The sequence below is a fragment of the Rhizophagus irregularis genome, chromosome 1 (genome assembly GCF_026210795.1).
Source record: "Rhizophagus irregularis chromosome 1, complete sequence".
NCBI classification, from domain to species: domain Eukaryota; kingdom Fungi; phylum Glomeromycota; class Glomeromycetes; order Glomerales; family Glomeraceae; genus Rhizophagus; species Rhizophagus irregularis.
This window is the reverse complement of record NC_089429.1, coordinates 7,462,071-7,479,203: the sequence shown is the minus strand read 5'-3', so window position 1 is coordinate 7,479,203 and position 17,133 is coordinate 7,462,071. Positions and strand designations below refer to the sequence as shown.

The 17,133-nt window shown below is 25.9% G+C and overlaps 2 protein-coding genes across 2 annotated transcripts; both read right to left on the bottom strand.

Annotated features, from left to right (window-relative positions):
- Window positions 1-10,724: 10,724 nt before the first annotated feature.
- OCT59_001494 (uncharacterized protein) lies at window positions 10,725-11,298 on the bottom strand (the record flags this gene model as incomplete). Its single annotated transcript, XM_066139621.1, has 2 exons — window positions 10,725-11,150; window positions 11,296-11,298. The coding sequence occupies 2 exons, from the start codon at window positions 11,296-11,298 to the stop codon at window positions 10,725-10,727; spliced, it is 429 nt and encodes a 142-aa protein (XP_065989012.1).
- Window positions 11,299-12,115: 817 nt separating this feature from the next.
- Window positions 12,116-12,846, bottom strand: OCT59_001493 (uncharacterized protein; the record flags this gene model as incomplete). The annotated part of the gene is made up of 2 exons (XM_066139620.1): window positions 12,116-12,664; window positions 12,760-12,846. 2 exons carry the CDS (start codon window positions 12,844-12,846, stop codon window positions 12,116-12,118), a joined length of 636 nt encoding a protein of 211 aa, XP_065989011.1.
- Between the last annotated feature and the right edge of the window lie 4,287 nt (window positions 12,847-17,133).

Below are 17,133 nucleotides of genomic sequence, written 5' to 3'. Positions count from 1 at the left end.
TTAATAATTAGATGATTTTATGCATAATTTACATATAAACTTTTTTACAAAAAAAAAATTATTATTATTATTATTATTGATATTATTTACCCCTTAAAATTGAAATTACACGGTCACATATTTCCTAAAATCCGAAATCCGAAATCCGAAATATAATTCCGGCCGAAATTAACGTAATTTCACTTAAACATGTAATTTCAGCCGAAAATCATAATTCAGCCAAAACGGGAATGCAGATCTTTCCTTTTTTGGCGATAGCCGTTCCACAAAAATTGATTTTAGTGGGAACGTCACTTGAATTTTGTGTAACATCACTTTCCTTTTTAGGATATTTGTTAATTTCTGCTAAAATTAAGTGCATAATTCTGGCCGAAATTACATACGTAATTTCGGAATTACGGCATTACGGATTAGTTACGGCATTAAGACCTAATTACAGTATTACAACCTAATTATGGCATTACAACCTAATTACAGCATTACAACTTTTGCTTTTTAATGTAGATAGGTTGCAACCTATTACATACAACACTGTGTCTTAATATTACAGTTACGGCTAACATCTTTAATTACAATAGATTCTTTTAACAACCAAACCACTTTCTACTGTAACTAATAAGGCCTATATTGAGCATATGCATATTATTGATTCAATATTCACAGTTACTGGAGCAAAAAAAATAAGAATGATGATTGCTCGTAGTTATGGGTATAATAGAGATAAATTAAAGCTACTTTTAAAAACTGCTCAATCAATATCTTTAACTACTGATTTATGGTCTTCTCATTCAAAACATGGATATTTGGTTTAACAGCAACTTGGATCAATAAAGATTTTGAAATAATGGATGTTTTGCTTGAAATTTCTTATTTTCCAACTCCACATACTGCACAAGCAATTACTGAAGTAATCAAAAAAGCTATTCAAAAATGGGAAATTGAAAGCCAGATTATATCAATAACAGCAGATAATGGAGCTAATATAGTAGCTGCCATTCGAGATTTAGAACCAATTAAAAAACTCTCCTGTGCTGCCTATACCTTACAATTGCCAATTAATAAAGGTTTAAAGGTTGTAGAAGATTTAGTATCACGTGTGAAACAATTAATCAATTTTTTTTCCACTCAAAAACAAATTGAAAGACTGATTAACGTTCAAAAAGACATTGGTTATGAAGAAACATACCATTTAATACAAGATATATCTACTAGATAAATTTTTTACATTTAATTAATTACTATTCAATTAAATTTTAATATTTTATTATTATAATTTTAATTAAAATTTGATGTAATTTTATTTTATTATTTAAGATGGAACTCTTCTTATTTAGCATGGGATAGGCTCATTTTTCTTCAATATGCAGTACTTCAACAGGACCCTGAAAAATACATAAAAAGGTCACATTTGAGTTTGCTTAAAAAGAACCTAAATTTTCATAAAAATCTTGCCTTTTTTAGATAGTGCTGGCCTAAATTTTATTGTCCGTTTTGATACTGGCCAGCATTATCATAATTCCGGCCCTGAAAAGTTGCTTATTTTAGGCCAAAATCTTACTGATCATTTATGACTTCCATATGTATTTTTCGGGGTCCTACTTCAACTAAATATAAATTTGTCATGTTCTCTCAAACCTGAAGAAAAAGCTGATAGTAATAGATTAAAAAAACTTATGTTAAAGGATAATGAATGGGAATTATTGGATGAATTATGTAATATTTTAGCACCATTTGAAAAAGCAGAACCCCGGACATCACATATATAACTCACATTTGAGTTTTAGCAAATTCAATCAAAATTAGGTTAAACTCATAATTTTAGATAGAGCAAATTGATTGAAAATTAATTAATAGTCATAATTATGAGTTTTAGCAAACTAATTGTGTTGATTTTACAAAGTCATATTTTATATTTGAGCAAATTGGTACTTTTTTTTAAATTTAACTTATCCTTTTTTTTAACTTTTATAGATAATATTTTTAAAAATATTAGTTTCGGGGTCCGGGTTATATTTTGGCCAAAATTAAGTATAATTCCGGCCAAAATTAAGCATAATGCAGGCCAAAAACCGTCCGATTAGTTTCGCAACATTTTATTTTTTAATAATTATTTATATTTAATTTATTATTTTTATTAATTATTATTTTATCTATAATCTACATATTTTTAATTATAAATTATAAAAATTGACAGTTTGATTTATATAGGACCCCAGACATTACATATACAACTCAGAGAGTAACTTTTTAGCAAATTGGCCTAAATTTCAAAAAAAAAGCACATTTTTTGCAGTTATCTCGGTATCCAGTAGTCCAATTTATGCGAACTTTTTTTTGTTTTGTAGCCCTCATCGAGCTCTACAAAATAAAAAATAATCTGCATGAATCAGATCACTGGATGCCAAGATAATTGCAAAAAACTGAAAATAAAAAAGGGTCTTTTTTTGGCAAAAAGTCAGTTGTTATTAATAAAAAAAAAATTGTTAATTGACAATTAAATTTACCGATCTACAAATAATTTTAATAAACTGAAATTATATTTTATTAAGCAAATTTAAACCTATATTATTTAAAATTTTACTATAACTCATATTTTGAGTTTTAGCAAATTAGTATAGATTTAAAATGTGATAATTTGATTTTTAACAAATTAGGTCTATTTTAGCAAGAGCAAAAAGTGCTAAATTCATGCAGATCAGTTATGAGTTATATATGTGATGTCCGGGGTCCTGAAAAAGCTACATGAGATTTTTCTGGAAGTACCTATGATATAACATTAAGCCAAATGTTCCCCATCATTACAAACCTTACAAATTCCTTAAAACCAGTTGATAATTTACATGAGGAATATGAAGAACCTGATGATAATACCATTATATCTGATACAGAAGAGAATTTAACTAACCAGTCAACTGGAATAGATTATAATAATATTTCAGAAGTTTTAAAAAATGTAAAAAAATATATATATAGGCTAAGGATGGGTTTGCAAATGATTTTCAAATTCTGCAATATTGCGGATTTTGGAGTTGAATTGCGGTTAGTAACCTGCAATTCTGCAATTCAGTTTTGGGCATTTTCTTATATATAAAAAATACCAGAACTAATAGTTTTTTTATACAAAAATACCAGAACTACTATTGCTTCCAGCATATTTTTTAATTTTTTTTAATAAAAACGCTGGAACTATGGGTTCTGGCATTTTTTTTTAATTTTTTTATATAAAAACACTGGAACTATAGGTTCTGGCATTTTCTTTTAATTTATTTATATAAAAACGCTGAAACTATTGGTTCTGACGTTTTCTTTTAATTTATTTTATATAAAAATACCAGAACTATGGGTTCCAGCATTTTCTTTTAATTTTTTTTATGTAAAAATGCCGGGACTATACATGCCACCCAAATTATTTTGGACTGCCGTAATTATAAGTAAAATCCCAAATTCAATTATGGCATCCCAAATTATTTTGGCACTTTACATAGTAAATTATATATTAACTGAATGAATTATGGCATCCCAAATTATTTTGGCACTTTACATAGTAAATTATATATTAACCGAATGAATTATGGCATCCCAAATTATAATTATGGTATCCCAAAATAATTTGGGCAGCATGTATAGCCGGGACTATGGGTTCTGGCGTTTTCTTTTAAATTTTTTTTATATAAAAATGCTGAAACTATAGGTTCTGGCGTTTTCTTTTAAATTTTTTTTATGTAAAAATGCCAGAACTATAGGTTCTGGCGTTTTCTTTTAAATTTTTTTTATATAAAAATGCCAGAATTATAGGTTTCAACGTTTTCTTTTAATTTTTTTATATAAAAATGCCAGAACTAAAGTTTCAGCGTTTTCTTTTAATTTTTTTTAATAAAAATGCCGGAACTATAAGTTCCGTCATTTTCTTTTAATTTTTTTTAATAAAAACGCCAGAAGTAAGGTTCCAGCATTTTCTTTTAATTTTATTATGTAAAAACGTTGGAACTATAGATTCTAGCGTTTTCTTTTAATTTTTTTCATGTAAAAACGCTGAAACTAAAGTTCTGGCGTTTTCTTTTAATTTTTTTATGTAAAAATGCTGGAACTAAATTTCCGGCATTTTCTTTTAATTTTTTTTATATAAAAATGCTGGAACTATAAGTTCTGGCATTTTCTTTTAAATTTTTTTTAATTAAAACGCCAGAATTATAGGTTCCAGCATTTTCTTTTAATTTTTTTTTATATAAAATAATTTTTTTTATTATTATTAATAAATAGAAATATGTTTTTTTAGTAGTAATTATATTTTATTAAAAAAAATAGTTTTTTTTGCGGACATTCTGCAAATCCGCAAATATCGCAAAGTACCGCAAATATTCCGCAATTGAATTGCGATACTTGCAATATTTGCGAATTTGCAGAATATTTGCAGATTTGCGTATAATTGCAGATTTGCAGATTTGCAGATTTTTAGATTTAAAAATCTGTAATGTTCCGCAATACTGTAAATCGCAATTATTCTGCAATTACATATTTGCAGTACCATCCTTAGCTGTGGTCCTACAAAAGAGAAGCTAAAACGTTAGTAAACGTTTCATTGAAGTAAAAGAAAAATAAAATAAAAAATAAAAATTTCAAAGCCTTACCTTTGAAATAGGGAACTGAAACCTGCCTTTCGATGATTTCTTGTATCTACGAAAAGTAAAAAAATGAATGTTAGCATTAGTAACGTTCATTAAATAAAATAATAAAAAAATATTTTGAAGGTTTTTTACCTTTGAAATGGAGTCTGACAACGTCCTGAACCTACAATAAAAAAAAAATGAACGTTAGTTAACATTCGTTAAATAAAAATTTATTTTTCTTTGAAGTTTACTTTCGAACCAAAACCCTACAAAAAAAACAAACGTTACTAGTAGACGTTTTATTAAATTAAAAACCAAAAAAAAAATATAAAGAAATTTTGAAGTTTTACCTTCGAAATTTTATACAGGATCCCATCCAGTAGCCATAGACCTGAAAAAAAAACAAATGAAATGAAATGTTAATTAATGATTGTTAAAAATATTGTTTCGCCATATTGGGAGTAGTTTGAGATAATGCCATGAAAAGTATATAAATAGGGTCATCACAATTATTAACAATATCTCTATATCTTTTTAGCCAACTTTTTAATGCTGAAAATGCAGTTTCTATTGGATTTAAATTGGGTGAATACGGTGGTAAATAAAGTATCCTACACCCAAATTCTTCAACTGATTTTACTAAATCTTCATCATAATGAATATGAGCATTATCCATAATAAGTACATTATTTTTACCAGGATATGGATTCATTTGTAGTAACTTAAAAATAAACAATTAATTGATTTTTTTTTTATGTTAACAAAGATACAATAAATATTTTTATAAATAAATAATTACCACTTGTGTTATTATAAAGGTTTAAAATCTATCTTTATCATAACTACCTTCCATTATATCAGCCGCAGTAAATTCATCAACTAGGATCCCAGAAAATATTTATATAGGTAAGGTCTAGTGTACAAAATCTATTCAAAATTTGCCAGATTTTCTGAAAGATTTCTAATAAATCTGGTTATATTTTTTAAATTCAGAAATTTTTCAGACATGATGCAACAGATTTCTGGTAAATTTTACAAATGCGGAATTTATATATATATATATATTATATATATTTTTTTACTTCTTAAGCCACATAAATGCGAAAAGCAGAACTGCAAAAGCAATTTCAAAAAAAGTAAGTCTCCACAATATATTATGACAGAACAATTATTTTGAATTTTTAAAAATATGGTATGTTTAACTTTATTTTCGAAATTTTGTATTCTTTTCTCTTGTATAGTTATATTTATTTTATAATATACCTTTTTTAAAATTTTTTTATAGGAACGGTACATTTTCTGAGGTAATTTCGATTTAAAAGGAATGGTGAATATACCGGGCTGCTTAGTAAACACATTATGAAAGCATTATAGTAAATTGTTTTAATGATTTAATATTTTATTTCAGTAATAAATTTGACAAAATGGAATATGTGATTATTTTTTAACATTAATACGTCTTTTTTGATTATTCTAATTTCCAAATAGTAAAGCATGATTATAGTCAAACTTGGAACTTTCTGGTCCTTCTAAAGAGATACATATCATCATATCTAATGTATTTGTCGTTAATAAATTTCTGTTTTTGGTTTTAATTTGATTCTGTCTACTAAAACCACATTCATACTCTACACTTGAAAAGAGAATACAATATATTAATTGAACTAATTTGATAATATTTGGAAAAATATCATTATAATCTTGAATTAGTAAGGAAAGGATTGTATCTATATCTTTAGAAGATCGATTATTACTAATAATCATTTTAAATCCTGTTCATTCTTGTCTACATTTATTAATATCAAAGAGTGCTGATGATTGAATATTATATTTGGATGTTCATAATATTTTAATAAGTCTTTTAATTCATTATCTCCAAAGTATAATAAATCTTGAAAGTTTTTGGACCATTCTTGTGGATTTAATATTTTCATAGAAACAAATAGTGATCTATTAGAAAACCGTTATTGTAATTCAGAAATAATGCTTGTTAAATAACTATATATATCCATTAAGAATTCATCATAATTCCGCCTATTAAAAGAAATATTATGTCCCATATATTCAATTGAGCTATTTTCAAATGGGTTAGTTTTATCAATAAATCTTTGAACATTATATTCGAATTTTTGTGATTGATCATTCATTGAATATTCCTTTTGAATAGAATTAATTGTGGCTTGTATCATTAAATCTATATCCAAAAATCACAAATTTCTTTTTTGTAAAAATTTACTCAATTGCGTTACATGATCTAAAATATTATAAAAAAAATATAAAAACGCCAATATTCTCCAAGATGTTAATTTATTATATAATTCTAGCCCTTCATTATTCTTTGCTTCTTTAAAAACTTGAAGTAATGCAGGAATTGAATTACAAATATTTTTGATAGCTTTATACCATGCAAGCCAACATATTTCATATAATCTCTTTATTTTTAAAATAGGACAATCCAAAAAATCTTGAATTTCTTTTAATTGTTGAATACGTGAGCATGAATTTTTGAAATAACCATAAATTTTTTAATTAATAATTCAGCTTCCTTATAAAACTCAATTTCTTTTCTTGCATCTTTACATGCCAAAGCTAATTTATGAGCTACACAATGATTAACAATTAAAGAATAAGTGCATACTCTAGAAAGTTTTGCTGCTACACCTTCATTTTTTCCTAACATAACTGATGCACCATCTGAAGCAAATACTACAAGCTTAGATAAAACTCCTTTTCTTTCAAAAATATCAATTATTGCACAAGTAATACTTTCTGCATCACATTCAGTCAAAGGTATAAGACATAAAAAATGGATTTTGACTATTCCTCGTTTAGCTACATATGAAACATATGTATCTAAATGTTTAGTTGTCATAATATCAGTCTGTACTCTCATCAATCATTATTCCAAATGCTACAACATCAGATAATTCTTTCCAAATTTCATTTTCAATAGTTTTAGATATTGCTATTAGAAATTCATGTTTTGAAATCTCATTTGTATATGTAATTGATCTATCAGAAATATTTGGTATTTCTGATTTTTTCATCATTGTAATAATAGAAGGTAAAAGTCGGAGTGGTAAATTATTTTTTGATAAAAAATATATAGCTCGCATTACAACAATAATGTGTCTTACATTTGCATCAGATAAAAAAATTTGATTTTGTAAAGATTCCATTTGAATACGTGCTGTTTCTAGTTTTTCTGCTTCACTGTGATCTTTACATTTTACATGTTCTTTAACTGCAGATTTTTTTGAAATATTTACTGCTCTTTCTGTAGCAAATTCATTTTTCATCTTATGTTTGATACAAATTGCACAAAACATTTTTTTATTATCATTATCATAACATAACCAAGAAAATTCTGATAACCATTTAACTTTAAATGATTTATTTTTTTTTTTTTTTTAAATGTTGAATTATGTACCATTTTATTAGAATATATTTGGACTATATAATAATCACAAATATTCTATGAATGATACTTCCAGCTCCAGGCCAGTCCGATCAAACATTAGATATTATATTATCAATAAAATTAAAATTAAGAATAAAAGTATCCAAAAGGTATAGCAAAATAATAACTTTAAATGATTTATTAGAATTGGAATTTTTTAAATCTACTTGAGGATTTTTAGGATTCTATTCATCTTTTTGAGTTAAAATGTCATTAATTTTTTGACGTTTAAAGCTGTATTGTAATAAAAACATGATGGATTATTATCAATAAAAAAAAGATCAAGCAAATCTAAAAAAAAAATCTAAAAAAATTTTATTAGTTCTGGTATAATTTTTTTATTCCAGTCACATATTCCGATAAAAAAAATGAATTTCCAGAATTTTTAAATTTCTCCAGAAAATTTCTGGAATTTTTACAAAAACTTTTTGTACGCTGCTTAGTAAGGTCCCAAAAATTTTTTTTATTAGTAGCTCTAAGCATAGGTTTTTACTATGATCGCTAAGCATTGTTAATATCTAACCTTAAAAATTATATAAAAATAAGCAAATCAATTTTCTAACCTAATTAAATTTTTATTATAACACATATAATTTATAAAATATATTTATTAATTAATATATTTTATTAAATCCAATTTTAAATATGTTGTGAAGCTAAACTAAACATAATATACAAGTAGATTAACAATATTCAATTAATAAAGTTAATAAACAGTAAAAGAAAAATCTGAAATTAATACCATTACAAAAATGTAAATTTCTCCATATGTATTATACTTATACCCATAAAAATTAATATGTAGGTAGTTTCGACCTTGCTGAACAATTTTCAATTAATTTAAAAAGTCGATTTCATTTGACCAAAGGGGTGTAATTACGCTCTAAAGTTGTAAATAGAAAAATGAAAAATTCAGAAGTTAGTACCATTATAAAAAATGCACTTTTCTCCATAAGTATTATACCCACACTCATAAAAATTAATATATAAGTAGTTTTGACCTTGCTGAACAACTTTCAATTAATTTAGAAAGTCGATTTCATTTGACAAAAGTGGTGTAATTACGCTCTGAAGTTGTAAACGAAAAAGTGAAAAATTTAAAAGTTATTACTGTTATAAAAAATATGCTTTTCTATATAAATATCATACTTAGCCTTATGAAAATTAAAATACAAGTAGATTTAACTTGCTGAACAACCTTACTTATGCATAAAAAATAATTTGATATAACCAAAATGGTGAGTAGTGAAATTATATTTTAAAGTAAAACATATTTACAGTAATTTTATTTAACAAAATAAACATGTATAATATAGTAATTTTATATTAAAAATAATACACTGAGTTTAATAAAAATTAAAAAGATACTATTGAAAGATAATTAATAAAACATTGAAAAAAAAACTGAAATTTCATCAAAAAAAAATTTTTGTTTGTGTATTTATATAAACAAGATGTCATTTTCATAGGGGAGCTTGACATACTTTTAAAAGATCTTTTAAGTGGAAGTTATTGTAAAAAAAAAATGACCAGTGATGGGAGACAAAAAGGAGTAATGGGATGATGAAAAAGAGTAATGATGGGAGACGAAAGGGAGTAATGGAAAGTTGAAGAAAGACGAAAGGAATGATAGACCTAATAAAAAATGTTTTTGCACCGTTTTTTGTTAAAATAATTAAAAATGTTTGTGAAAACCATTTTTTTTATAAAATTATTATTAAAAAAACAGTTTCACAATGTTTTCTATTAAAACAATTAAAAAATGTTGCAAAACTGTTTTTTTTATTGATTGTATTTGTAAACTTGTTAATATATAATAAAAAAGTAATTTTGATTATATAAACAAATTAGTAATTAATGCAATAAATTAATTTGTATTATTGTGACGCAGATTTTTACTAAAAAAAATTGCTGAAGTATTTTGAAGGTTTTTTATTTAAAAATCTGTGCAGAACTTTTGTTATTTATAAAATTTGCGCAGTTTTTTATTGGATTTTTCCTTTAATATTTTGCGCCAGGATATAAGATCTGCGCAGATATAATTTCTGAAAATCTGTACAGATCTGCTCCCCAAAAAAATTCCCGATGCTAAATATCCTCTTTTAATAGCATGTTCCCAAATTACTCCACAAATGGCTGCAAAATTTTATAAAGATTCAATTTATATGTAAATAAAATTAGGATAAATCTAATTGTAACAGCCTGTTACGCGTCTTATTTGTAATAACCCCCAATTTTATCCAATTAAAATTTAAGATCAGGCGTAATGTAAACAAAAACAAAAGATCAGTTATGTAACTAAGACAAAAGAATTTTTTAAAAAATTTCAAGAAACTGCTTATAACTTAAAATTTTGTCTATGAAACTATCTTAAATACATTAAGTAAAAGTTTTCCAAATTAAATTTTGCATATAAAAATTTTATTTGTGAAACACATATTAAATTTATTATTAAAAAAAAATAAAAAAAGGATGTTACAAATAAGATATGTAACAGGCTGTTACAAATACATTTTTTCATAAAATTATATAAATTACAAATAGAACTTTATTCAATTTCAATAAATTTTTATACCATTATAATTGTAAATTTATTATATTTTTACATACTTTTACGCTAATTATAAATTTATAAATTTATTATATTGCTATATTTATTAATGGTAACGTTGTGCTGCAGCTCTAAATGCTTTACGCCATCCAATTTTATTTATACCCAGTTGATCAAATTCAGCATCAGTAAGATCACAAATTTGATCTACAGTAATTTGTTCATCTTCAAAAGTACTTTTAAATCTTAAAAGTTCTCCATTTTTACCTGACAATTCATTAAAAAACTCATCAAGAGATGGAACTGGTTGTTGTCTTGAAAATGATAATACATTATTTGGTAAACTACTTGTAGTTGAATTTTGTGCAAATAATTGAATTATTTGTGATGGAAAAGCAAAAAAAATGGGCGCTGTATTATGATCTAAATTGGAAACCATAGGTGTTGATACTTTGGGCTTTTCTTTAACACTGTTAGATCGTGAAAAAATTGGTAAATTTGGCACCTGAGTATTATCTGTAATATCTCGAATCTAAAAATAATCTGATGATCAATTTTTATATTGGTATTATAATACAATAAAATAAAAATAAAGATTACAATTTTCTTAGTTCAGCACTGAAAATGCATTGCAGTAAGCTTTATATGTCTTTCATTATCAACAAAACATGACATACCATGTTGATTACACTTGTATTGCTCTTTTAATTCACGAATTATAAGTCCTTCTTATTGTAAAATTGCAGAAAAATCATCTACTTTTGGAACTGCTTTTTTTCTTTTACGTACACTGACCTCTTTATCATTTGATTCTTCAGAATCTGAAATCTCCTATTAAATAAATAAAATTAAAAATAATTATTTGTATATAAAATTGAATATAAATATTACCTTTTTCTTTTGCTTTTTCTTTTTTAAAGATACTAAAATTATACATGAAACCAAAATTGGTTAATTTTGACCTCCAAAATGGTCAAAATGGTCGAAATGATTTTGACTTGAACCCCTCCAAAAGTCGAAATGATTAAAATTACGTCATAGTCATATGATTTTATAGTAAACAATAATATTAAAATTCAAAGTTAACGAACTCCGCATCCAGTGATTCGATTTTTATGATCTTTACACGGTTGGATTCAGCTCATCGAGAGAATTCCAATGATATGTATTTCATATTTGTAGCATCAATATTGACGGAGTTATTCACGTTTAAAATTTGGTATTAAATAGTCTTATAGTAAACAATAATTTTAAAATTCAAAGTTAACGAACTCCGCATCCAGTGATTCGAGTTTTATGATCTTTACGCGGTTGGATTCAGCTCATCGAGAGGATTCCAATGATATATATTTCATATCTGTAGCATCAATATTGACGGAGTTATTCACGTTTAAAATTTTATATTAAATTATAATTATAAAAATCACATGACTATGATGTAATTTCGACCATTTTGACTTTAATTTCGACTTTTGACCTTCCCAAGTCAAAATATTTCTACTTTTGGGCTTTAATTTTGACTTCATGTATAACTAAAATCACTATATTTTTCTTTTTATCCAACAATTTTTTGTAATCTAAAAGAAATTTTTTATAATCTTGTGCGTCCATTAATTGCGTTCCAACTCCTCCAGCTTTTTCTGGTTTATATGATATTAAATAATCTGAATGCATTATCTCTTTATCACCAGTTAATTTTACAACGTATTGATGCACACATGCAAGAATATCATTATCTAGTGATGATGCTTCTATTTCTACCCATTTAGATGGCAATGTTGGACCAGTAAAGGATTTTATCATCAAATTGAATGAAATAATTTGTTCTGCTTCTGATTTTTCATCCAAATCAATACTAATATTATTTTCCAAATTGTTTTCAAGTTCTATATCCACATTATGTGAAGTAGAAGCTTTTAATGCAGTTTTAAATTTTTTTCTTTGAAATGCACTATTACAGGCAGAGCAGAAAGAAAATTTAAACTCTGTGTTAAAATCTATGGAATATTTGAAATAATTAATCTTCTCTTGAATAGTATATTCAAGCTGTTTAGGTGGCAAGTCAGGTTTTAAAATTCAAGAGAATACATTTCTTACTTTATCAGTTCAGTTATTTTTGTGTGGTTTTATGATTTTATCACATGAACACATTTTTTTCCAAATACTAAGTTCAGCTCCACAATAGAGACATTTTTTACAGCTAAAGCAAGTGCCAAAGAGGTATTCATTATGAGTCATTGTTAAATTGAGACACGTTTTTTAAAATAAATGAATAAAACGCAAGTTTAAATTTTTCGATTATTAAAATTGTTAATTTTTAATTGGTTGATCTCATTGTTTTAATCATGTAATGTTGATCATTCTGATATTCACAATCAGAAATCGATTTTCATATCACATATTGACTGTGCACACCATTTTGAAAATGACGATAAATAAAAAGGATTTAACATTAAATTTACAACGAGGATTTTGCATTCAAAGAGTTCTAAACGTCATTGGAACTAAGTGGAACGTGCTAGATGCTATTGACTAAAGCTTCAAACGGTTCAGGCTAAACCGGGAAACTGATCCAAAACCAGCTCAAAATTTAGTTCGGTTCGGTTCAGATATTAGAACCGAAAAACCAGCGGTTCGGTTTAGTTTAATCTAATTTTTTATAAAAATGCGAAAAATCAAATAGCCGTCCATCTAGTGATCGTACAAAGTCGAGCCATATATCATTGGATTCGTCTCAATGAGACGCATCGAATGGTGGTAAGATCATATCTCTAGCATTGATAGATCACATGTTAACCCACGCTAAATGATTTATAAATAATTGGAATTAGCAAGCTATCTATCAGTGCTAGAGATATGATATTAGCACCATTTGACGCATCTCAGTGAGACGAATCCAATGAATATAAATTCGTTCGTGTATGACCACTGGATGGCAAATAATATCAAATTTCGCATTTTTTTGAAATTTTCAAGCGTTAAAAATTAGAAATTCTGATACATGAATTTATTCATCGTCCAATAGTCATACAAATATGAAGTAGGACTCATTAGATTCATCTCGATGAAATGAGTCAAATGGTGGTAAGATCATGTCTCTAGCATCGATAGATAGCTTTCTAATGCCATATTTTTATAAATCATTTATCGTGAATTAACTTATGATCTATTGATGCTAGAGATATGATCTCACCACCATTCGACTCATCTCATCGAGACGAATCTAATGAGTCCTAATTCATATTTGTACAACCATTGGATGACGAATAAATTCATGTATCAGAATTTTTAATTTTTAACACTCAAAAATTTTAAAAAAATGCGAAACTTGACATTATTCACCATCCAGTGATCGTACATGGACTAATTAATATTCATTGGATTCATCTCACTGAAACACGTCGAATGGTGCTAAGATCATGTCTTTAGCACCGATAGATGGCTTGCTAATTCCAATTATTGATAAATCATTTAGCAAGATTAACTTGTAATCTATCGATACTAATGACATAATCTTACCACCATTTGACGCGTCTCATTGAGACGAATCTAATGATATACTTTACAGAAACTTTAAGTTTTCAAGTAATATCATTTCGATATCATTTTAATTATTATTTTGATATCATTTCAATATCGATTTAATATCGAAATGATATCGAAGTGATAATACTTTATTTCGATATCATATCGATATTAAATCGATATTTTGAAATGATATTGAAATGATATCGAAATGATATCGTTAAGATAAACTTAACGATATCGATTCTATATTGATTAAAAATGGTAAGTTTCTGTAAAGTATGTTTTTTTAAAAGAAATACAACGTTTGATATCTTAATAATGAAGCTGTGAGGGGGGAATACAGATTTATGAAACAGTTTAATAATCAAAACTAAAATCCATCTCATTTGGCTGTTGAATTTCAACGCCATTGTTCTCACATGCTTATTTGATACTTTGAACCTGATCGTATGCTGAAGACATTTTAAATTGCTTGTATCTGTTGTTCGTCTCATTATATAAGATTATTTCATTACTTACTACAATTTCGAGCCAGATTTTGAAATTTTGACATCCGTTGATAGTACTGGTAAAAAAATAAGATGTAAGGGTATTAATAGTAAAGCTCTAAATGGGTCAGTTTAGTCCGGATTATAGACAGTTCGGATTAGAGCTGAAATCTGTAAGAACTGAACTGAAAAACTGGCAGTTCAATTCAGTTTAATCCAATTTTTATAAAAATGCGAAAAATCAAATAGCCGTCCATCTAGTAAACGTACAAAGTTGAGCCATAGTATTTTTGGTTTATTTTTAATACAGTAAATAGGAAATGTTTTTATATTTTAATGTAAAATTTAATGTAAATAATAATGTAATATATTTTAGAGTAGAATAGTAAAATAATATTTTTATTGCTAATTGCAACATTTTATTGTAAAAATGCAAATCCAATTTTAGTTTTTTTTAAGTATTAATAAATAAATAAAAAATTTTAGTATTACAGAAAAATAAAATAAAAAACAAATGAATCGAATTTCTATTTTAATCAAATTAATTAGTCTTCGGAATCTTTAAGACAAGCCATCTTATTCTTTCACTTCCAAATGCTTTTCAATATAGAACGCTCAATTACAGTATTAGAATCTTATTTATGTAATAAAAATTTTTTATGAAGGGAAATTTATATTTTTTACATATTCTCATAATATTAAAAATAAAAAAAACCCCAAAAGATTCGTACTCATACTTACGAAACTTTATATTTTTCCATTCTTCAGAAGTCTTTCTGAGATACTGAACCTATAGTAAAAAAAGAAAGGAACGGTTAGTAAACCGTTCCATAATAATAAAAAAAAATAAATAAAACCAAAATTCTTATGAATTTTGGTTCTCCATTCGTTAGAAGCCCATAGTTTATTTCTCATTTTAATCAAATTTTTTGTGTGAATAAAATATTTACCCATTGAATAATTTGAATAACTTGACTTTTCAATTTAGGATCATTCTTTGGTAATTTTTCTTCAGAATTATAATTTTCACAAAGATAAATTGCAATTGTGGTCACCACTCTATAAAAAATTTTTAGTGAAAATGATACAATTACAGAAAAAATATGGAAATAAACAAATTCATTCATTACGTACCTTGGAATTTAAAATATAGAATAACAACATTTTTTACAGGATACTTCACACTTTGTGTATCAAAGATCGTTTGTAATAAAGAAAAGTTCATTAATATAAATTTGTAAATTTATTAATAACTTTAATGACTTTTAACTTATTGGTTCAAATCATTAACATCCTTAATAAAGTTTTTATTCCGTTTTTTTGTCCAAGTAATAATATTTTGCCTTCAAGATTAATTATACTGAATTTGCCACAATTTACAAAGTTAAAAAAAAAATATGGAAGCGGTAATTGTTATTGATTTTTTTTAAAAAAAAATCACATAATACCCATACGATAATTATTTTTATAATACTATTCGTAACTGATCTGTGATCTGTGTGATCTTAAGAAAAAATTGGACAGACAAAAAAAAATATTATAAAATAATATTATAAAAATATTGTAAAAAATAGTATATATATATTTTTACAATATTTTATAAATAACGTATTTACAAAAGTATTGTATTAGTATTATATTAGTATTGTATTAGTATTGCAATTCATATAAAATAATAATTTTTTTCATTATTCTTTTTATCATGTTGTTTTTATGTTGTTTAAGCATTTTATTTTGACACCGTTTTTTAAATTATCTTTATTTTTATTGTTTCAATTAAGGTTGCAGACATATCTTAAGGTAGTTACCTTATACGTCAATACGTCAATGTAGTAAGAAGATACTACTTTTCAAATATTTTGCCGTATTGACGTATGGGGTAGTAAGGTAGTAATTTTAATTTTAACTCTGGCCAAATTGTACTTTCAGCCAAAATTAAGTATGGCAATTACTGTAGTAATTGATCATTACAAGTAGGTTTAAGTAGGTTTGATATGAAAAATTTTTTTTTTCTTGTGTTACAGCATATGTTGTATCTTGACGTGACGTATGCCGTAAGGTAACTACCCTTGGCAAAAGAAATGTCTGCAACCCTAGTTTCAATATTGTTATTATATCATACCATTATATAACTATATTGTAAAAATATTTTAAAAAAATTAGAGGTTTCAGCAAAGTACTTTTATTTTTATTCAGTGAATAATTCTACATCTGGATAAAGAATTCTACACACATCATAAAGACCTAACTGTGATAGTTGTATTAGAAATTGAGATCCTGGTTTCCGGTATTGGGCGATCGGTCTATCCTATTATTAATTGTGTCATTAAAATCCCTTAATACAACATGCAGTACTACGGTATTGTGAACTGATCGGTCATGTCCTAGGATCCCGAATAATACTAATATAACTCACAAATGATCGGCATGCATTTACTATTAACTCTACGCAACTTTTTTTTCATAGTAACGCTACGCAAATCCAAATCTTAGTTCAAA